Here is a 24,063-nt window from a genome sequence, read left to right on the forward strand (position 1 = left end):
CCTGATCTGATAGCTATCGGTTCTGATTTGTGTGCGGAAAGTCCTGAGTTCAATCTCAGGCCCATCCCTTTACTCTTTTTTTGTAGCAGTTCATGACCGAGAATCAACCACAACTGGGTGTTGGACCTGGAGCAGCTGATAGAGTAAGAGTTCGAATGTGGTCCTAGTAGGCTAAATTACACTAAAAGAACACGACCATATCAAGACCAACAATTGAAAAGGCCGCATCAACATTTTGTAAACAAACATGTTTCTGTCGACTTGAGGCCTTTTGAACTCCACCCACACACCTCACCACCACTAATAGAAAGCGCAAACATCAAGCTTTCTGTTAATGGTGGTGAGATGCGTGGGTAGATCCCAGAAGGCCCTAAGTCGGCAGAAACGTGTTTGTTAACGCAATGTTGTTGCGGCCTTTTCAATTGTTGGTCTTTGTTACTTCCTGGAGTTTGGGGTGGCCGTAACACATCGTCGTGTATTTAAACTCCCAGGAGTAAACAAGAACACATTAAAACGTAGACTTTATTCACACTAAAATACTACATTACAAAGATTACAAAGACGCGACACGTTTGCAGAACGGCGGTTACAAAACTTCTAATTCTAATTGACTGCTTTGTGCATCAACCGAAAGGCAGACTCTTTGCCTTCGGTGAGCGAGCAGTATAGGGAGAGACTGCTGATCAGCTCAGTGGTTCCCAACAGTCTTGATATGTAAGCAGCAACGTTTGCGCCACCTGGTGAGCCAATTCTGAGAAGTTATTTGTTCACCATGCAACTTCTCTGAAGACGTTATGCGTAATTCTCAAGATATATATATTTCAAGAGTATTAAATATTACTGTCATAAGCGAGTTCGAAAGGAATCGCTCAAGAAACTTCTTGAGTGATTCCTGGCAGAAACTCCTTTCGGTGACTGCCATTTGAACTGTCATTTCTTCGCTACTGCGTACTGCGATGGAAGAAAAACCGGTTTCTTGAGCGATTCAGGCAAGGAATTTCCCATGCATCAAGATAGGCTGAAAAATTCCTTCTGAACTGCAAACAGTGCTATATAAATAGAACGCTGGGAGCATATGTGTTAATCACAGCAATCTATGATATCAGAAACCTGTCCGACTGTCACTCTAAACGCTCCTTGATCGAAAAACCAAAAACGAAATGTCCGACCGAAAGGAAGCTCCATCCCTGCTTCAACTGGGCTACGATCCGAACCACACGGAACACTGGGACGAGATCGAGTTCGACGAAAAGATCAACCACCTTGGCCTCATAGATCAGCGGTTGAAAAACTTCCGTAAACCGGATATCCAGGTCCGGATAGGCGACACCATTTTCGAGTGCCACGCGTTGCTTCTCCGTTGCTACTCGGAGATGTTCGACGAGCTGGACAACGAACGGGTGGTTCAGCTGCCGGAGGAAAAGGTTTCACTGCAAGCGTTCCAGATAATCTACGACTGGATGCTCTCGTCGAAGGCGGACATCCAGCGGGAGCACTTTGTGGAGGTGTTTGTCGCGGCGGAGTATCTACGAATCAAGCATCTTACCGATCAGTGCTGGATCAGCATGGACAGCACCGAAGCGTTGATGGAAGACCGGGCATTTCTGTTGTACATAGAAGCGGCACGGCATCAGCAAGCAATTCTCAAGAATATGCTACTGAAAAGGATTTGCGCATTCTTTCTGCCTCTGGTTGCTACCAGTGAATTCACCCAAATGCCATTGGATGACCTGAGCATGCTGCTAAAGTCCAGCTATATCGGGGTATTCTCCGAAACGGACGTATTCTATGCGGCATGTGTTTGGCTTCGGGAAGACTGGGACAACCGACAGGACTCCGTAAGTGACGTAATGCACCTGGTACGGTTTGCTCTGATTCGACCGAGCTTGCTGGCTCAGTTGAACAGCTTCGATGCGGATGAACGAATTCACGACATTCTACGGAACGAAACGACCAAGTATTTGGTGGCGCAAGCTTTGAACTATGCATTTTCCAGGTAGGTTCACGTGAATCTTGCAGTTATAATCCTAAAATGATTTTTGCATCTACAGTAATTCATTTTCGGAACTGCCGGAGCACCATCGTCGAACGAAGCGGCTGGAAATGCAAAAACCGGTCGACCGAACTTGGCTGAAAGATCCGTACTGTTCGGAAGAAGACGGAGAGCTTGGAGCACTACCGTTCACAGAGGATGACTACGGGTACGAAGCTTTTCTGGAACGGCTTGCCTATTTGAACAGGGTTCGTGACTATTGGAAACGTTGGGAAAAGGTTGAAATCAGTGCGGAAACGCTTCTTGCGTCGAGTTGGAGTCATTCTGGAAGCCCCAGCTATGAACCGGACGAGATGTCTAAATAAACTAATGTTGCTGGATAAGCCATAGTTATGAAGGGAAAATTTTAAGTATGTTGGATAAACTTGCTTGGAATAACAACTTCTTTGGATTCACTGGTATAAGGTCTGATTTTAATTTCGGCACGTAAAGCACTTCTGACAGCACATAGTACAGCGAGACTTAACTGCTGCTTCACGGTGTTGTCCAAGCTGTAGAGCAAATCCACATTCGCGCACATGTGGGTTGATGCGAGAAGTTCAATTTCCTTCTAGACATAAAGAAATATTCTTCGAGTATTGCTTAATGAGCCTAAGAACGACCCATCGGTTGATCTTCTGATTATTTTTTTGTCCATGATCTGCTGTTCCGCCAACGCCTTACACTCCTTATCTTTATGACCGAACTTCAGACAGTACTTACATACCAGTTTCCTATTGCCCGCGCTAACCAGCAAAGACTCGTTGGGCACCTTTTCGCCGCGTTTTGCTATTACATAAACAAGTTTGGACTTGACTAATTGTAACGTTAGTCGACAGGACTTGCTTCGATAGTACAAGCAGTGCTCCTTTGACGTGCTCCTTTGAAATGGCGCTCAATGGACCTTTCCCTCCTGAGTGATTCCGGACCGAATCCATTCTAACTCCCACACGTGTTGATCGAACTCATCGAAGATGTTTCGTAGCAACTCTCGTTGGTGGTATTTGAACGAGAATAACCTTTTCCGCATGTTTACCATCGCCGCCGTGCCCGCTTTCTCGTAGCTTTTCACCAGCACGTTCATTGCTTCCTTAGCATACGAACGCCCAATCAGCTTGTTCAACACTCTTGTGTAGAGTAAACTAGCAGTGATTAAACGTTCCGGGATCGAAAACCCAATCTCGTTCGATTGATGGCACGTTGAAATCATCCTGTTCGCGTAAGCCTCTATGGTTCCACAGGATTCCAGATCCGTCCGAATCAGCTTGTAAAGCAATTGATTGATTGATTTGTCTTTATTAGAGAGACTTTCAGCCCTTGGCTGGTTCGTCTCTTTTGTAAAGCAATCCAACTTCTCGCGTCAGGCCAGTTTCCTCGAACGCCGCGTTGAGCTTCATCCAAGCCTCCCGAGTTGTCTTCGCGTCCCGTAGGTAAGGGCTTGTTCACAAATGTCATAACGCTGGAGGGGGTGGGTGGGTATCCTTCATGGTGTTACAGCCCGAACAAATAAAATTTTTCCCCATATAAATAGTGTTACGAAGGGGTGGGTGGGTGTCAGGAAAGGCCAATTTTGGCGTTATGAAATTTGTGAATGAACCCTAATAATTGGCCGGTTCCAGGAACAGGATAATCTTCCCTTTTGCCTTCTTGTCCTTCGTAGCGTCCACCGCCTGGAACGTTCCGTCTTCCTTCCTCTTGGGCTCGATGCACAGTGGCGGGCCTCCATACAAAAGTCGGACAAAACCTCAAATGTTAACCGAAAATGCTAAAATTCACAGGTTATGATAATTTTAGTTCCCTAAATCTATTTCTGATATGGAATTTGTCATATATTTTAATTTTACTATATTAGGGTGGTTCAAAATTTTGAAAGCTGCTGATTATGGAAAGCATGTAAAAATAATCGATAATAAGCTATCACGATGTGCTTTCTGAACGTAAATTTTGATGAACCTTTTAATTTGGGGGTTCGTAAATCATGTATTGGTATTGAAATAAACTATATTTGTGTATTTGTTGCTATTAGGGTGGTCCAAAATCTTCAAAACTACATAAATCATTAGAAAAAATCGTTTTTTTTTTTTCAATGGATCAATTCAGATACACACCAATGTTGGCTGACAAGACATGGTCTATTCTCACACACTTAATTTAGAATGCCGAATCTCGGTTTAAGTATACCGAGATTTGCACAGCCGAGCATTCAGTTTAATGCTTTCATGATATCTCAGTTAACAAATACTGAGAATCAGTATAGCACGCCTCGTTGCTAGGTAACCTATCAGTTTGTTAGCTGAATCTCGGTTAAAATTCAGAAACCGAGATTCGCACAGCCGAGCTCGGGAAATAAAACTGAGTGTGCAGGTACTGTGGGGTCATCCATTAAGTACGTCACGGTCCTAGGGGGGAGGGGGGGGTTCGTGAAAATGTGACAAGCAATGTATTAAGTATAGGAAACACCCGTACGAAGGGGGGAGGGGGTAGAAAATTCCCAATTTTAGCGTGACGTACTTAATGGATGCTCCCTGTCCATAGACCACGTGACATTTTACGGTGGGTACACGGAGGTGTAATAATTTAATCGTTATGGGGTCAGATAGTCTAATATAGTGAAATGCGTAAAATTTAAATTGCTTTTTATCAATCTCGTTTCAACAACTTCATATATGCTCATCCGAGTTTGGGTTGTAAGGTACATCGATATCTGCTAGGGTATCGCGCTACTTGGGCGGTGGCTTCTATATTCGTCTGTTTTCCACAATAACTCAGTCAATTTTGAACCAATTGACTTGAAATGTTGTACACGGGTAGATACTATACCTATCTCACTGCATTCCAAAAAGTGTGTCAATTGGTTCAAATTTGACTGAGTTATAGTGGAAAACAGACGAAAATAGAAGCCACCGCCCAAGTGGCGCGATTCCCTATCACTTGTCGCAGCAACCGAAACAACCCTATCTATAAAGAATTTTCAATTCATTTTCGCAATATTAAAGGGAGTTTATGATAAACTATCATCAGAGATCGGGAATCGTATTGATGAACAGTAGAGTTCCAGCGAATATTTTCAAAATTTTTATCACTCTGTGTGTCGTTCAGTAGAAATGTGTTTAACGAAACCGCATGAATAACATACAATAAAACTTCAAGTTTAAAAAAGCAATATAAGGGGTTACACTAAAGAGTGTAAAATGTTCCTTTCATAAAATTGCGATTAAAATATTCAAAGATTGCCTTGGTGATCGCGACGTTAACGCAGAAAAATATCTAACGTAGCGTTTTACGCTGTTTAGTGAATTCCTCTTATATTTTATAGATCATAGTTGCTTTGAACTGTAGCGACATGCGTGTATAAAATAAACGCGTAGATGTCGACGAATTTGTGTCACTATATATTGAAACTTCGATAGAAGTTCGTGAAGAGATTGCTTCCAAGGCTGTTGAGCAATTCTAACGATTAAGATGAATCGAAGAAACGACCAGTTGCGGAAAATCAATGAGCAATGGTTTGTAGTTATTTTTACACATTTTTCACGGTTGTTTTTCTCTTTCTTTTATTTTGAAGGTTAAGGTGAAACGGGACGCCGTGTTATTTTTCCTATCTTGCCTCTCTTTCTAACAATTTGCCTCGCGATTTTGAAGATGGTAATCTCGAGTTCTATCGCACTGAAGATGTTGAAAACCAATCAGCATATGCACTGCAAGTGAGCATACACAATGATAGGTTTTTGTTGCAAAATATGAAGTAGAATCTGAGATTACCATCTTAGTAGCCACAGAGCAATGGCGGATATTTCCTCGACCGTCCCGTCCGCCCTTAAAAGAGCTAGTTGTATCTGGTGAAGCAACATGTAGGTAGTGTTTATGTAAATAAAGGCTTATTTATATGTAGTCATCACTCCTTTCCTATCCAGCTTACTGTTTTTAACTGGAGCACCCACCTTCTTGTGTTTTTCTGCAAAAAAATAAAATAATATTTAAAAAAATTAATAAACAATATTAAAGCTGTGGTCATCACATTATCAGACAAACCTCCCCCCTCCCCCTATGACCATCAGACTTGGTGAAAGTCTCTTACAAGAATGAAAATTACACTAAATTGTTAGTATTCTGAAGTCAATTTGAACTATTTTAAGATAAAATTTAAACATCAAACAATATCACTTCCTCCACAACCGTGCACCTCCATTGTGACATGACAGAAAAAAAATGTTTTCGCGCTTAGCGCAAAAATGCGCAAACAGTGACCTATATAGCCAAAAACTAGACTAAATTGCACGTCAGATCCGGGATACGGCGTCGTTTTCTGATGTTTCCTAAACAAGTACTAGATCTTTTTAATAGGAAGTTTTTCTCCAAAATTTCATAAAAGTTAATATGTTTGCAAATTATAAAAATATAATAATTTTGTGATTGAATTCCAAACAATTCCTGAAATGTTATGGTTATTCTTACCCAAAAGCACAAAAAATATTGTCACATTATTCAAGTCTTCCTAACTTTTACAACGAACTCATGAAGGAAGCTCATAAAATAAAGACAATAAATACAAATATTGAAGCACATAAAACTTCAACTTTGAAAAAATCTACAAGGCTCAATTTTTGACCAAATGACTTAAAAATTTGGGGTTTTCTTAGTTGAAGTATCTATAATGGAAGAAAAATATTTGAAAAATAAAATATTGAAGTCGATTTTTGAGGTTTTGTCCGGCTTCCGGCCACTGTGCGATGGCTTCCCGAAGGCCCTCCACTTCGAGATAGGTTTGGACGGCAAATTTCCAAGTTGTCCAATTTTCTCTGCCAACCAGCAGATTCCGGGATTCGAAATCATTTGACTCATTTGTCCATAATTCAAGTCTAACTTTACCAAACACCGTATGTAACATACGTAAACAAAAAAGAGATTTTCACATGAGGCGCTGAATTTCGTTAAGGACTACTTATATTACTCACCTTTGGGGATGATTTGTGAAAAAAATACTTGGATTTTTCAAGTTTCTGAAATGCTCAATGTATGAGTTGCTATGGTAACAGCGAACTTTCCCTTCGATTTTCTCCGTTCGTGGATTTTATTAGATACGGTGTTTGGTAAGGACTGTATCGTTAATTATGAGTGCACCTTTGAGGCTCTGTATTAAAAAGACTATGCCTTATTTTGTTAACTGCTTTGTGTCTATGTGTTGCTAACGTTGTAAACAAACGATAACCTTCATTAAAAGTTAAAGTTTTTCCTCAAGTGGAACAATGCGAGGGTTTACGGAGGAGAAGCGAAAATCGATTGTGACCAGGCACTGCAAGGAAAAATGATCATCGCTAAGAAAATTAGCAAAAATTGAATGTGTTAGGTTTTTTTTTTGTCCAAAATGCTATCAAACGATTCGGTATGCATAACACACTAAAAGACTTACCCGGACGCGGCAAAAAACAGGTGCGTCCAAGTCGAATTTGGACAACAAAACTTGCAAAATCGTTGAAGGAAAATAGGAGGTATCCATTAGAGATTACGCAAAAAAGTGTGAAACGACTGTTGGTATGGTTCAACGCGCGAAGGAGCGTAATTCCCCGAAGACCTACCCAAAACAGAAATGTCCAAAACGCAGTCAAATTCTGGCGGATTATGTGAAAACTCAGGCTTGGAAGCTGTACGACGATGTTTTGAGCAAAAATTGCATGTGCATATTCATGGATGATGAAACGTATGTCAAATTGGACTACAAGGTACTTCCAGGGGCACAGATTTTCACTGTTAAGCATGGCACGGATGTTACGAATTAGGAGAAATCGATTTTTTTGCGAAAAAAATGGGAAAATGTGTTGGTTAGGCAAACAATTTGTCAATGTGGTATGAAATCGTCACCTTTCTTCATCGTCCCAGGTATGAACGTCGAAATATACCGGAAGGAATGTCTCCAGAAACATATTCTGCCACTCATCTGAAAGCACAAAGGTCCTACATTACTTTGACCGGATTTGGCATCCTGCCACTATGCGCGTGACACCTTTGACAGGTATGAAGTAAACAATGTTCAATTTGTGGAAAAGGCAATGAATCCTCTAAATTGCCCGTAAATAAGGCCCATTGAGAAATAGTTAACTTTGATGAAAGGGAAACTACGGAAAAAGGATAGAGGAGCAGAGGACGTCACAAAATTCAAGAAAAACTGGGTCAACGTATGCAAAACCATCATCGGAACGGATGTCCAAAACTTTATGAAGCACGCCAAGAAGAAAGTGCGAGGTGGCAAGATCCACGAAAAATTAAATATACAATCATGTTATGGGCTTTTCTGATGGTCAATGAACAATGTAATTAAATTTAATTTACAAAATACATAAAACATTTTGAAATACAGCAATTTTAAGGTGTACTCATAATCAACGATACAGTCCTTAATTTCTGAATTTATAAATATAGCATTCATCACAACGATTTTTAAACACTTTTGGTTTGACATTCGCGTATACGCGTATTTTCCAATGCTAAGTAGATGGAAATAGTAGTTTACGCAACAAGGTGCAGAATGACGATTTTTACAGCACGAGCCGTACATTTATCCAACGAGGCTTGCCGAGTTGGATAATTACGACGAGTGCTGGAAAAATCGAGTTCTGCACCGAGTTGCGTACAACGTTTTTTGCAATTTCATAAATTACCCTTAAAGATAGTTTTCAACAAAACTTTTTCATCAAACTGCACACCGATGTTCATAGCCAATGTTTAAGAAAATCTGATCATAATAGGTTATACTGTGCAGTTGTCACAATTTTTCAAAACTGCGTCCAGAAAGCATCAACAAGTTGACCAAAACTGAAAACAGTGCTGTAATGGTTCATTACGCAAAGCAAATCAGTGCTGTAATGAATCATTACAGCACTGTCAATTAGGTGTGGGAAAGTAGGCCTTTTCCTGTCAGATTTGTGTGAGGTAAAACAGCCTATTACGATGAGAAATTGCAAAAAACATTAAAATGCATTTTATACATTAAATGCAAATGAAATGCACATTGAAAGAGTGATCTGTCCCTTGTCCTTCTGTCTAATGGCGTTCAACTGTGCTCGTTTTCCTCGTTGTTTAGTTAACCACTGATATACTGCTTCACCTTCACAACCAGTTAACCACTGGATCAATCTTTCTTTACACTCAGGCAAATAAAACTAAGATTATCATAAGGTCTAACTTATGAAATGGCCTTTAAACAATTCATAACGACTAGATTGAATTTCATGGTTTTGTAACACTAGCTCGAATGCCACAAGCCCGAATGTAACTCTAGCCCGAATATCACTAGCCCGATTGGTAGCATAAGGTATTTTGGGGAAAACTGATTAACAATTTCCTTCTTTAAGTTATCGGCTATTCTTCCAAGGTTTATTGACGCAAATCGTATTATCACTATCATTAGCGTCATAATCAATTTACTAATCCGGCAGAGGTTTTTCCTTCTTTGGAACATACGCTGTTCTTCCGTATTCTATTATTACCAAGATACTGATAGATGAATTTCGATTCGGGCTTGTGGTATTCGGGCTAGTGACATTCGAGCTTGTGTTATAGAATCAAATTTCATAAGGTCGGTTTATGACGCAGAATCAACTCACTGTTTGGCTTTTATACACATTTAGACGATATTCTCAAGCGTCGATAGCCGCGTGGGTTGGGCACGAGCTCAGTGATCTCGACGTTCATGGGTCGATTCCAGTCTGCATCATTTTGTGATTTTTCTGCTCTTTTCATAAGTTTATCTTATGTAATTAGGTCATAATAAGCATGTTCAATTTTCATTAGGTATTTTTATGGCATTCATACTTTGCAGTTATGGCTAAATTTTATAAGGCATTTTGATGAATTTCGGTAGTTTACTTCGCTGAGTGTAGTTTAACCAACTTTTTTTTATACCAACTTTTTCTAACCACTGGGCCCATAACCTTGTAAGAAGCAGGGTTGTTACAACAGCGCGGATTTCGCGAATTTCGCGATTTTCGCGGATTTACCCATGGAATTTGGCCCTCGCGCGGATTTGGCGCGGAATTGATTTTTATAGTGTGTATAGCGATATAATTGAAAGATTATCGACACTTGATAATTAAATTATGAAATGTGTCAGTTTAAATTGCCAGGTTTGGATATAGTAGTAGGTAGTCGATATATTTCAAAAATTTGTTAAACTAGCTGTCTCCGGCAAACTGCGTTTTTTAACGTTTCAAGTCCAAGTCACAAAGCCGATGAATCGGACGTTTCGTTCACGAGTTATACGTGGTCCTACGTATGCCATTGCATTTATATATACATTGTCTTACAACACAATACGACTACCTGTCATTTTTTTTTATACAATGTGGTCAAGTTTGACGATATGGTACTCGGTTTTTAGTGAGGGGATTTGGCTGAAATTTTGGCAACCGACATGAATTTACGGGAAATTTGAAATGTATTGAATTGATTGAGTTCTGCTCACTACTTCCAAAGTTACAGATATACGAAACGACAAAACAATAGGACCACTTTCAGGTTGCCTTTACCAAAGGATATATCAGAGTATCTGATGTTCGATGATTGATATACTAGTATGTACTATAATTAAGGATGCTATTTAAACTTGGGGACATTTTTATTGAATTGACCACAAATAACCATCATAAAAGTCTGGTGTTATTATTTTGTCGTATCGTATATCTGTAACTTTGGACGTAGTGAACAGAACTCAATCAATTCAATACAATTCAAATTTCCCGTAAATTCATGTCGGGTGCCAATATTTCAGTCAAATCAGCTCACTAAAAACCGAGTACCATATCGTCAAACTTGGATATTTTGTATGAAATAGGACCGGTGGTCTTATTGTTTAGTTCGAACAAAAAAAAAACACAAAGCAAGCGGAACTTTCTGTTTTCTCGTTTTTCTTTGGGCGGATTTTGGAGCGGACGAATGTGCTTGAGAAGGCTCTGTGTGCTAGTGAAGAATTTAGAGCAAGTTTTCATTTTGTTTTTTTTACGACTTTCATCAGTTCTTCAAACTATTTCTCTGAAGAAGTTGTGTAACAGTTCCTCCAATATTTCCATTACGGGTATGTTATGTATCTAAATTCAACTGTCAAAGAACACAAGTTTCTCAAAAAAAAAATCAAATTTGTTCCCACGAATTCTATTCATCAGAAGCCGAAAGACTAGTTCCAAAAAAAAATCTGCCCGAATTACCGGTACAATTTTAAAAGTCACCTGCAAGGGTATCGCGCCACTTGGGCGGTGGCTTCTATATTCGTGTGTTTTCCACTATAACTCAGTCAATTTTGAATCAGTTGGCTTGAAAAGTTGTACACGGGTAGATACTATACTTTTTTTTAGTTTTTATACTATACTATACCTATCTCACCGCATTCCAAAAATTGTGTCAATAGACCATTCCCGTCTGACCTAACCCCAATTTTTTTGTATTTTTCTTCGAAAGGCAATTGTTTTTGATGATGATTGCCGCCTTCGGATTTTTTTTATATGCTCTCCTGATTTTCTTACAAATTTTCAAAAAGCGAGAAATTCACCACATTTTCAAATAAAAACCAGCATGCGAAGTAGTTTTTGGTAACCCTAAAGATGGTGATCTTTTTTTTCACCTCTCAGAAAATGAAGAACATCTGGGAACCCTACTCAGTTATGTTTATTTACATTAGGAAACGTCAAACAGTAGATTTCGAATCGATTCCGGAATCAGGATTTGCGATTTGCAAATCAGCAGAACAGAAAGGCCAGCACTAACGAGTCAAAGCGACAAGGATTCGCCACTTTGGTTCGAGACACTTTAGCCAGCACTGAACCACGAGGGTCCCAACTACTCGGCGGCGAGTATGTTCAATCTGAAGACGGCACCATAGACTACCTTACACGGCGTGGTTTTAGGGTTTTAGATGGAGTTAACAGGTTTGTACTTGTTCAAATTTGACTGAGTTATAGCGGAAAACAGACGGAAATAGAAGCCACCGCCCAAGTGGCGCGATTCCCTATATATTTTTAAAAGAGATTTCTAGATAATTACCTAGTTTATTTCGGGAAAAATCAGTTGAGGGGATTCCTAGAGAAAACTTTTGAAAAAGACATATAAATCATTGCAAGAATTGTTACTGAAAACTTTAGCGAAAATTTCTGGGGAATCTCTGCAGGCATTCCTGGATATATTACTGCAGGAATTGTTAGAGAAACTCCAGCAAGTAAACTTTTCAAATTTTCGACATTGTCCTTCTAGGATTTTCCCAGTGATTACTCATTGTAAAGGATGTTTTCCAGGTGTTCTCCTGAGAAAATTCCTCACTGGAGATTCATTCAAGATTTGCTAAGGCATTACTCAAAAAAATCGAAGTGATCTTATAAGAAATCTTTATGAGGATACTCTTAAATTCAAATTCTCTAACTGGTTTTAAAAATTCTTCTTAAAATTTTGTATTCGGGTACTGTCTCCAAAAATATTCAGAAATACTTAAAGAAAGTCTCCACGTTCTGTTTATTTCAAAGTTTTTACAGAAATATATTTATTTATTTCAGTTCCCTTTTAAATTTCTCCAGTTTTTTTTAAATATTTATCCCACGAATCCAGTACCTAGTTCTGGGCATGTTTCTCCTGAGATTTTGTCTAACGAATTTTTATGAAAAATTGGTGAAAATATATTTGAGGGATGTTTTTAGCAAAAAAATCGGGAGTTTTGCAGAAATGTCTTCAATTTCAAGCAGAAAGCTTACAATAATCGAGATGAGTTGCGTTGATTTAAAAATCGAAAGTTCGTTCTTCATCAAGCACTCAACTAGTTCATTCAACACAAATTTATCTTCACACTCTCGCGGATTTGGGGCGAATTAGATTCCAGAATCGCGCGGATTTGGCGCGGATTCAAATTTGTCTCGCGCGGATGCGGCGCGAATTTTTTTCCACCCTTCTCGTAACACCCCTGAAGAAGTTAACCACTTCGAGTTTAGGTAGGGTAGAAGCTTCAGTTTTGGCCAATCCGGAATTTTGGCCATAGTGCGGTATTCAGCCTGTTGCGATCTAAATCGGCATACATTTATTTTCTACTAGTAGATCCTAATATAATATGATGAATACAGCTGTGAAACCTATACATTTTGATTAAAAACTGGAAGAAAAAATGATTTCCCTCACAAAATCAGCTCCCGTAGTCATTGCATACCAGCCAGCTTATTCTTTTTTCTTGCTTACTCTCCTAAACAAACATGAGAAAGAGCGGGATGGAACCAGGGGCGAATGGCCACTCTCTCCATCCCTTTCTTTCTCGTGGTTGTTTATAAGAGTGAGCAAGAAAAAAGAATAAGCTGGCTACGCCGTTGTATAGGGCACTGCAAGAAATTCTCTCCTTTTCTTTCACTCTCACAGAAATTATGTAAACAACAAGGCCAAGAAACGTCAAAATCCCATACAAAATCAAAACAGTGCAGTGCCCTATAGGGTACAAGTTGTTATTGTTTGTTTATTACCAGGGATTTTAACCTTTTATGGGTCATTCATCCCGTATAGGGTACCAGTGTATCCAGTTCTATACATAAGCTTTAATCCACAAGTCGTCTGATATAATGATGAATGGCAAATTGATATGATTTACACTTTCCTCATCTCAGCATCTCGATGTAATGTTAGTTTCAGCACATAGTTGTCCCATGTTAACATGGGACAACTATGCAGCACACGGCAATGTGGAATACGCCCAACAAACTTTTTTGCTGTACAAGAGTAGAACAAATCACTCTTAAAGAAAACTTTAGCCTAAGAAACTGTTATTCAGCTAAATAGTTCTATTTCTTGGGCGTTCACCTGAGTCTATAATCTGTTAGCGCTATAGCCTTGCTATGACGTGGTCGACGTGATCATCGCAATTCAAGGAGAGTTTCTTTCGACAAAATTCAGCACGTAATATTTGAAAAAATAAATTTTATTCTTATACTCAACACATCTTCGCGATGAAAGTTTCACCTTGTTAAGTTCCAAAATGGGTGTTTATTTTCTTTAATTTTAATATTTTTTTTTACTTTTCCATTGTTTTACTGTGTTAGAATATGTGTATAAGTTGAACGGATAATAATGGGGGTTTGGGTAATATCTGATTTCCTTTTTTTGTTTAATTTTGCTAAATTGTTTGGCGTGTTAGTAAACTTAGAGACATAGGCTTAACATGCATGTTTTCTCTCTTTGCTCTAGGACTGTACAACAAGAAGGTAATCGTGTTAAACACATTCTGGAAAACGTAACATGCGCTTATACTCAGTTCAGTACGGTTCAATAGTAACGATTGTTCTTTTGCTTGATTTGATTTCATCTGGGATAATGCCTGGGAATCTCAACAAAGTTTGTTCCATTCGAAGCTGCTCTTCTCGGAGGTTTCATAAATAGTTTAATAAATAAAGAACAAAATAAATAACATGGTATCTCGACATAATCGTGCATAAATAAAACAAATATAAATTGTTAAAAAAAAAGAAACAATAATTATCAAATACAAATCAACAGCGCGAAATAAATTCTGGGTTACGAAGAGGGTTACGGAGATGACTCTTCAACAAAACTGAATGAAATCTTTTAAATACGTCCGATTGGCATCGGTTTGGGAGATTTGCGTGGTGCAGTTGTTTTGCTTTGCTTTTTGTTTTTGTAGACTAGACGGGTTGTTGTTAATACACAGCAGCGCATTGCTTAGGGTTGGGGTGTATACATTCCGAGTGATGATATGGAACTCCACAGATTGACTCAAAATGAGAGTATTTGGTGAGTGTTTTCCTTTGTTAGATGAAGTGAGTTAATCCTAAGAGAGATTGATTTTCTTTTAGTAATATATGTAAGTTAAATATGATCTCACTGTGGTCGAATTTCTTTTTCCATTTCAAGAAAAAGATTACACTTCCAGTGCTCCGTACGTTTCGAGTTGGGTTAATCTCAGTTTTCTGGAAGGGGTTTACCTAATGATTGGTACCAGCTCAAAGGTTACCGTTTCGGCTCGCTAAATAATAGCAATTGATATTTTTTTTTTCTACATGAAAAGAAGTTCCTCCTTTAGCATGGGTCGATTATACGAACGTTAGCTTTTAGTTTGAATGCTAAAATGTCCCAATCTTGGGTTCTATTACAGTCGTAATGACCTGAATAAGGTTTCAAAACTGTCTTAAAACCTCGATAAAACCAAGAATGTTAGTTAGGATCTTTAGCTTGCTTGTGTCCCTTCCTCATAAACTACATACTAACAACTAATGGCTACTGTTACAAAAAATAGTCGTATCAAAAGTTAGACGTAACTATAGTTTTAGCAGTAGTACATAAATAGAATAATTATTGTGTATATGTAATTCTGTTATCAGCACATCAGAGATCAACAAGCCGCTCCCGTTCATTTCCGCCCATCCTGTTGTTGTTGCTGCGAGGATGTTCCATCAGTTGCCGGATCTGCTGACGCGCTCGTCGTTGTCGTCGAGGCATCTCCATTGCTGGCAGTATCTCCTCCTTGCTGTTGTTCCGCGGTCACATCCGCGGACTCGGTCGTTTGGTTGCTGCTAGCGGTGGAACCTTCCGATTGGTACTTGATTTCCAAAAAGCTATCACCATTGAAGCGGTTCTTTTCGTCACTGATATCCTGTTCAAATTGATGGAATAGTTTGTATTTCTTAAAAGGGTGGGCTTACAGGGGAAGCTGAGGTTTCGAAGCGTTTGTAATCAACAGTACTTACATGTGAGCGTGAGGTTATGGATCAGACTATGCGGTTTAATGTATAACATTCACAGGTGCAATGTTAGAATGAAACCTTATGCTATATGAAACAAAATTTGTACATAGTGTTAATAGCCTGCTATACAAAATAAAATAATTCATGCCCAATTAGAAAACCGATTATTAAAATTATAAAATAAGAAACGAAACAATGTTTTTTTTTATATAGTTTCATATAATTTGTAGTATATAGTAGATGTATTCATTGAAAAATAGGGTACGGAGATCTTTGATGTCCGATTTACATTGGTGATCAAGTCCAATAAACCTAGATCACCCCAAGGCCTCCAATACGTTATGGAATTTAAGCAATATGCTCTGTAAGCATCTGAATGTAACCAATGCAATCAATTCATGAGACAATTTTGCAGAATACTCTTAGAGCCGCAAGACATAAGCGGGCAGCTGTTTTCGGTTTGTTTGGATATTCTAGGATATCCAAACTATCCTGGAGTTACGACTTACATCAACAGGTCAACAGGATCCACCGCAGCTCCAATTCAATAGAACTTTGCGGCTTTTGACCCTTATGTTCCGAGTTGATTTGTAATTGACCGAGAAGTATTTTCTAGGGACTTTCAAGGTCTACATAATTTACCGCAATCTCCATGCCATCTACGTCGATGATTATCGATCATTGCTACCATGCTACTCCGAAATGTTACGAGAAAATTTTTTGAGGTTGTACGACATTGTAAGGTATGCAAAGTGTCCGAGACTCTCAAGGTTTACAGAATCTACCGCATTAACCATGCCATCTACGTTGGTGATTATCGGTCATTGTTATCCATGCTAGTCCGAAATGTTACGAGAGTATCTTTCAGAAGTTTTCCGACATTGTAAGGTACGCAAAATGTTCTATAGTTCATTACTTTCAAAGACAACAGAATCTACCGCAATCACTATGCAATATACGTTAGCGGTTATCGGTCATTGTTATCGATGGTCCTCCGGAATGTTACATGAAAATCTTTCTGAGGTGAGGTCTACAGAATCCACCGCAATCACCATGCAATCTACGTTTGCAGATATGGTCCTCCAATATCCATGATCCTCCACAACTTTACAAGAAGCCCTTTTTTTCGGTTGTCGAATATAATAAAGTTTGCTACAATGCATGTCATATAATGAAGTTCAAGACATTCAAGTTCTATGAAATTGTTTTATGTTTCACTATTCATATTTAGGATGCAAATATGCATCAAATTTAGAGGTTTCATCATGAAACTAGAGAAAATTATATTTATGACCGCTCTCAACAAATTTTCGATAGCAGGGCTCGGAGAGCCATGTCACATATACCAATCAACTCAGTTCGACGAATTGAGATGATGTCTGTGTACAAAAAAAGGTCACTCACTTTTAAGGCACTTCCCATTGACCGATTTTTTGGATTATAGCTCGAATCGAACTAGAATTTTACCGCATTGTTTGCTATTAAAAATGGTTAGGATCGGTTAAGGCGTTCCGGAGTTATGGCCATTTCAGTGAGCCGGACCAGCACCGGTCCGGAACTGGCCGTATATGAAACTGAACCAAGCCCCATCATGCGATACATCAAACTGCGGCGATTTATGTAACCTATAGCAGGGTTGAAGAATTTTGTGCGGATTTCACCACTGGAGACCAGAAATTCCATGACGTCGGCCCAAAATTCAAGATGGCGGCTCCGAATTCAAAAACAGTAGGCCGTGGAATTTTGACGTCTAAGAAACAGTTGTTTATTTAGTCAAAATGAACAACTTTCTCGAAGACATAAACTCTCTAACGTGTAACAGTAAAAAGTTACACGCTGGCACTACTTATATTTATGGTGTTACTAAAAAGCTATTATCTCAAAAACACCAAAAAATACCTCTCCTAATTTTTGACAGTATGTTCACCTAGTATTGCCTCGTATTTGCTGAAAATTTGAAGTTGCGATTTTTTGCGCTTTGTGAGATATTAAGGCTTGAAATTCACACTATTTTTTCGAATTTATATTTTTATTTTAAATTTTTAATGATAATATTGAATATATTTCCAAAGAATGTGTTTGGTTTGACATATTTACATTAGGAAAAAACTCACATGATTTCTAGTAAAAATGTCAAAATAAGCTTAAAAAACTGTTTTTTCATTGAATGTATTTTATTTTTGAAATAACTCGAAAACAGTAGGCTGTGGAATTTTGACGTCTGAAAAAGAGTTGTTTATTTTGCCAAAATGAACAACTTTGCCGAAGACGCCAAGACTCTAGGACGTAAAACAAAGATGTTAGATGGTGGCGCCACCTATGCGGACGAGTTGCGAACTACTACGTTCTTATCAATAAATGCCCCAGCTGATATCAAGCAACTTTGTCGAAGACACCATGTGTCGGAAATGCTTCGTTTTGGAGTAATTAATTTTGTTCCGCTAGATTGCGATTCTGGCCCTTAGTGCAATTATGACACAAATACAGAACAACCAAAAATGAACTAACACTAGGGTAAAAACAGAATTAGATCTGACTATAAAGCCCAGAATCTTGCAAAAAACGTCTAAAATCCAAAATGTCTAAAATCCAAAATGTCGGCTCCAACTTCAAGATGGCGGCTGTTTAATGGTGTTTTAGGCATACCATGCAATATGGGTATGTTTGGTATAGGGGCCCGAAGTACAAAAATGGCGACCGGAATATCCAAGATGGCGGCTCAAAATTCAATGTGGCGTCTGTTTAATGGAGATTAAGGCCCTAAAACCATGCAATATGGGTATATTTTGTACAGGGAAGATGTCCGGAGTCCAAAAATGACGACCAGAAATTAGAAGACGGCTTTCTAAAATCCGAGATGGCGGCTGTTTAATGAAGTTTTAGGCCTTAAAATAATGCAATATGGGTATATTTGATATGGGGAAGATGTCCGGAGTTCAAAAATAACGACCACAATTTCCAAGATGGCGGTATGAAATTCAAAATGTCGGCTCCAAATTCAAGATGGCGTCTGTTTCATGGAGTTTTACGCCCTAAAACCATGCAATATGGGTAGGGTATAATTGGTATAGAGTAGATGTCTGGATTCCAAAAATGGCGACAAGAATAACCAAGATGGCGGTGTAAAAGCCAACATGGCGACTCCATATTCAAGATGGCGGCTGTTTATTGCAGTTTTAGGCCCTAAAAACATGCAATATGGACATATTGGGTATGGGGAAGATGTCCGGAGTCCAAAAATGGCGACCAGAATATTCAAGATGGCGACTCCAAATTCAAGATGACGTCTGTTTAATGGAGTATTAGGCTCTAAAACCATGAAATATAGGTATATTTGGCATGGGGAAAATGCCTGGACTCCAAAAATGGGTGGTAAAAATGGTTTCTCCAAATTCAAAATATCGGATTTTTCTTAAAAGTTTGAGGCTCAAACATCAAAACTTAGATAAACGATACGATTTCTGGTGCCATGAAATGGATTTCTGTTATATGTATGGAAGTGCGATATACATCAACATGTCACTTAAGTTTTATTCAAATGGGGTTTTTGAAGGATTTTTATAATATCAACTGTAGCAACAGATCACACCTAGCGAGAACTCACCGCTCTGTAAAAACTGTAAGACGTTGCTAAAGGGAGACATAAGAGTTCGACCAAAGAGTTCTAAGTTAGCAGGTGCCATAAAGGAATTGGATTTGAGTTGAGTACCAATGAGCAATTTTGCAAGATTGGGTAGAAGTTGTTATGTGTACAGACCGGTAAAAGCCTCTGTTCAGGATCTCATATCCATTTGCAGGGCTGTTACAAAATTTCCAAAATGTCATCCGCGAAATTCGCGACTTCGGAAATAAAATCCGCGACTCGAGAAACAAATCCGCGACACGAACATAAAATTTTAATATTCAAATTTCATATTGGACCAGATTTTGTACTGAATAATGACATGTTCCTAAGAATAGTTTCATAGATCCTATGAAGTTTTCAACAATATTTCATTAGGGCCACATTTTCCGTCAACCTTTGTTTGTGTTATTACCTAAAACGTATTGAGTTTCCCGAAGGTTCAGGAACAGCTATCTCTGGACCCGATACAAGATTTTAAAAGTATTTTGTGATAAACCATTTTTCTGTGAAACATCTCAGTAACATGTTTGTTGCGTTTTAAAACCTCTATAATAATAATAAAAAAATGTTTGTTGCTTAGATACCTTAGTATCTATTGAACTCAAGACCTTAAGCTTTATAAAGCCAACCACGTCCTTGAGGAATAAGACTCATATGAATGCAAGCCCTAAGAAGGGTTTGACAAGAGCCTTGAACCTACGATAGGTGAGTGCACTACAATAACAGAGGATATGTTCTGATGTTTCTGTCTCCTCGTCACAGAAGCGACAATTAGGATTACTTCGATCTTTTGTAGATAGTATCTGCAGGGGCAGTGTCCAGTTATTAGATCTGTGTAGATGTTGAGTCCAAATAGTTTGGATTTTCTAGGGGTTTATCATGAAGAGTAGCTTGGATTGGCTTTTAGGGGAACGTACATTCCGGTTTCGAGTGACCATAACTTCGCTCAGTTGCATTTTACAGAGCAGCAGAAATCGAAGCAGATCCCGCTGAATGGCTCAGGGCCAAGGAACAACCATCCTTTGCTCCAGAAACAGGAAGCACAATGATTTGGTTTCATTAGTCCAAGTTATAAGAAAAATAATATGTACAATCGACGAGTTTCATTTTCAGACTAATTTCATTTTGTGAGGCAGATTCAAGTAAACTGCAAGGCGGCCATCTTTGTATTCAAGTGATCTTATTCTTAAGAAATACTTCGTAGTTTGAATAAGGGCAACTTTTTTTAAACCTGGTTAAACAGATATAAATAACGACGATGCTGGACAAGAAGAACTATTTCCTACAAAAAGGGATTGTGAGCCGAGCTATTTTAGTCACAGGAGAAAATATAATTTTAAAGTTCTGATAACCTTTGAAGCAGACCATCAGAGTTTTCCTATTTTATCAACTACTAGGTACGCTTAGGGCCCATATAGCCGAGGCGGTAAACGCACGGGTATTCAGCATGACCATGCTGAGGGTGATGGGTTCAATTCCCGGTCGGTCCAGGATCTTTTCGTAAAGGAAATTTCTTTGACTTCCTTGGGCATAGAGTATATTCGTGCCTGCCACACGATATACACATGCAAAATGGTCACTGGCAGAGGAAGCTCTCAGTTAAAAACTGTGGAAGTGCTCATTGAACACTAAGCTGAGAAGCAGGCTTTGTCCCAGTGAGGACGTTACGCCAAGGAGAGGAGAGGAGAGGAGGTACGCTTATCGAAGTGAAAAAAAAATGAAAAGTGAGTTTTAGAAATAATTTTTTGATTAGATTCTTCCAACATTCAAAAAATAAAAGTTTTGGAAACAAATATCTAATGCTGAATCTTGGAATGAATAGTAATTTATGTAACAAGTTGTAAAAAGTTGTTTTTTTTTCAGCACGATTAATACGAAGAGTGCTGGAAAAATCGAGTTTTGCAACGAGTTACATACAACTTTTTATGAAAAAAAACGAAGCAAGCATTTGCACCGGGCGGACGCATTTTTCTGCGTTGGGTGCTGTCATATTTTATCTCAATATTTTTTTTTTATGAAATCCTTGTGAAGCAGGAATTTCTGAAGTTCCTACATTGAATTACGAACAGGAAAATACGACGAGAAAGGTGAAGTAACTAGAGGCCTGAAAATTGTCTTGCGGATTATGGATTCGGTAACCTGTTTGGAGATCAAGAGGTCAGAAGTGTCACAGGAGAAAACCAACTGGCGGGATCTATGGAAGTTTCCTGAGTTTAACAATGCGGTCCTTTCCTTCAAGACTTATCACGGAGTTTACGGAGTTCTTCCACTTCTGTTACGTGTGTGATAACTGCCAGTACTTAGCCGGGAGGCGTTAAATGGAGCGAGGGATAGAAAAGCTAGGGACAGCTGGACCTTTGGTATGTATCCACTCAAACGTGTTTCGAGCAATCGAATGCATCGTTCTAGAATCCGTCCGGTGATTGTATCAATTTGTTTACCAAGACAAATCCCCTCACACATCTTTCCTTCCAATATCCAAACTCCTAGTGATTTCTCGTAGTAACGCAGAGAATTCCTCGCTTATTGGCCTAAGCAAGAATCACGTCATCACTTCCTTCCCTTTCCTTAATTGACCTGCATTCGGACGCGGCCGGCGCTGGTATTGCTTATGGAAAAGTATTGGGATACCAGGAGAAGGCTAATCCCAAGCTTAATCTGTTGGTTCTTTGTGTAAATGTAGATATCCTTGCAATAACAGAGGAGCAACCGCGGGCGGTCAATCATGCTCAGTTACATACAACTTTTTATGCGACTATTTTTCATTATGCAAGTCATTTCAGTTGCATAATGAACCAGTGCGGAAAAGTTGGCCATTATGATACCGAAATGATTTATATAAAATAGAAATTATGATACTGAATTGCATGAAATAGTTTATGTTTGTGTATTATATAACCCTCATATAAAGTTGTATAGAAAGACACGGAAATAAGGAATTTATGCGAATAGTTTGAAAACTAAATATGAGAAAAGCTTCTACTATTATTCAATTTAAAAAATTAAACTATGAATATTCTATAAACTGACATGAACTGAAATGAGGCATTTATAATTAAATCTGCTCGTCCCTGTTTTCAAAATTGGAATTAGTTCTGATCACCCATAGTGGAACAGAGAACCGAATTGAAAGATCTCAATCCTGGATATAAGCCTATAGGTATAGGACAAAAACTGAAATCAAAGTTGCGATATCTCAGCAGAGAATTTTAACCAATTTGGGAAATACCATCAGAATCTAGAGAAATTGTAGAGACACCATTAAGGACAAGGTATTTGGAGTACATTGCTCAAAATTTCTAGAGCACCGTTTTTTAGAACCGTTGAACGGATTTGGATTTAAATGCATCACGCTGTTGACAACCACTGAACAATTAGCGTGATGCATTTTCATCCAAATCCGTTCAACGGTTCTAAAAAACGGTGCTCTACAAATTTTGAGCTATGTACTCCAAATACCTTGTCCTTAATCTTTTCATATGGCTTTTCTTACGAAGATATAAGATCGATTCAACAAAATTGCATGACCTTTGCTTCACAAACATTCTGCTGTCGTTCAATTTAAAAAACTTTTGAATTGTTAGAGAAATTTGCATAAATTTGCGACTTTCTTAAAGCATAAACTACTATGAAGCTGCAAAAGCAGACGTTTGACAGAAGCTTCGATGGAATAAGTTTAAGAGAAATTAAAAATTGTTGTAAAGGAAATTACAACTGCCATACAGATAGGCATCCGCAAAACGCGCTACTTAAATCAGACAAATCCGCGAAAACCGCGACCAAATTTCAAGGATTCGCGAAATCCGCGTCGTGGCACATAAATCCGCGACAAATCCGCGATAATCGCGATTTTCGCGAAAACCGCGAAATCCGCGACTGTTGTAACAGCCCTGCATTTGTGTAAAGATGCCTTCCAAGCCTAACATCTAATGATCCGCCATTGTCCACTACTGCAAAACAATTCCCTCATGATACAGAGCTTAACCGCAAAGGAGGAACCTTCTCGGCACGGTCGTTCCGGTCTCGTCCTGAACCGTGCTGATTTTGTCAAAGAAAGAAGACACCTGATGCCCAACAACCTCACCAGCAACGCTAATTCCCTTCAGCAGAGTACCGGCCTGAACTGTCATTCTACATTGCATCGATGATCCCGAGCTGTCCCGGTTTCCGACCCCACCGTAGTGCAGGAGCAGCCGTGTGGGCCAAAGCAACGAAGCGGTAGTCTGCGGCAGCGGAAGTGAATATCATCAAACAATAGTCTCGCCACACGCAACACTTGCAATTTCCAACCCACACGCCACACTAGAGTTCCAATAAATGTTTACAAATGTGTATCTTCTGAATGTTTTCATACGTTGTTCTTGAAGCCCCTATGATTACCGAGTAGTATGCCGACCATGAGACCCAGCTCGAGGGATCTCATGCTACTGGGCTTGTCCCGGGAGTAATTTGGAAGCCATTGTGGCTATGGAGCAGCCCTGTAAGTGTCTGTAGTTACAGATCCTCATAGGCGACTTCAATGCGAAGGTTGGTTCCGACAACTCGGACTAAGACCACGTCATGGAACGTCATCGTCTCGGAGAAATGAACGAGAACGGAGATCTTGTTTGCAGAGTTTTGTGGCAACAATGACATGTGGTATGGTTCCCGTGATGGTGTCACAGAAATTCAAATCTACCACATCTGCATCAGCCGAA

At 39.0% G+C, this 24,063-nt stretch overlaps 2 protein-coding genes across 2 annotated transcripts in view; one reads left to right on the forward strand and one right to left on the reverse strand.

Annotated features, from left to right (window-relative positions):
- The first annotated feature begins 1,091 nt into the window (after positions 1 to 1,091).
- LOC109411777 (kelch-like protein 18) lies at positions 1,092 to 2,434 on the forward strand. The gene is made up of 2 exons (XM_019685384.3): positions 1,092 to 1,996; positions 2,052 to 2,434. Exons 1-2 carry the CDS (start codon positions 1,161 to 1,163, stop codon positions 2,356 to 2,358), a joined length of 1,143 nt encoding a protein of 380 aa, XP_019540929.3. The 5' UTR covers positions 1,092 to 1,160; the 3' UTR covers positions 2,359 to 2,434.
- An 11,509-nt stretch (positions 2,435 to 13,943) lies between these two features.
- Positions 13,944 to 24,063, reverse strand: part of LOC109404617 (eukaryotic translation initiation factor 4E-binding protein Mextli) — a 52,954-nt gene continuing 42,834 nt past the window's right edge. The window contains exon 10 of the mRNA XM_062849042.1: positions 13,944 to 15,650. Coding sequence (XP_062705026.1) covers positions 15,408 to 15,650 — 243 coding nt within the window. The 3' untranslated portion in view covers positions 13,944 to 15,407. The remainder of the gene's footprint in view (positions 15,651 to 24,063) is intronic.

The sequence above is a fragment of the Aedes albopictus genome, chromosome 2 (assembly GCF_035046485.1).
Source record: "Aedes albopictus strain Foshan chromosome 2, AalbF5, whole genome shotgun sequence".
NCBI lineage: Eukaryota > Metazoa > Arthropoda > Insecta > Diptera > Culicidae > Aedes > Aedes albopictus.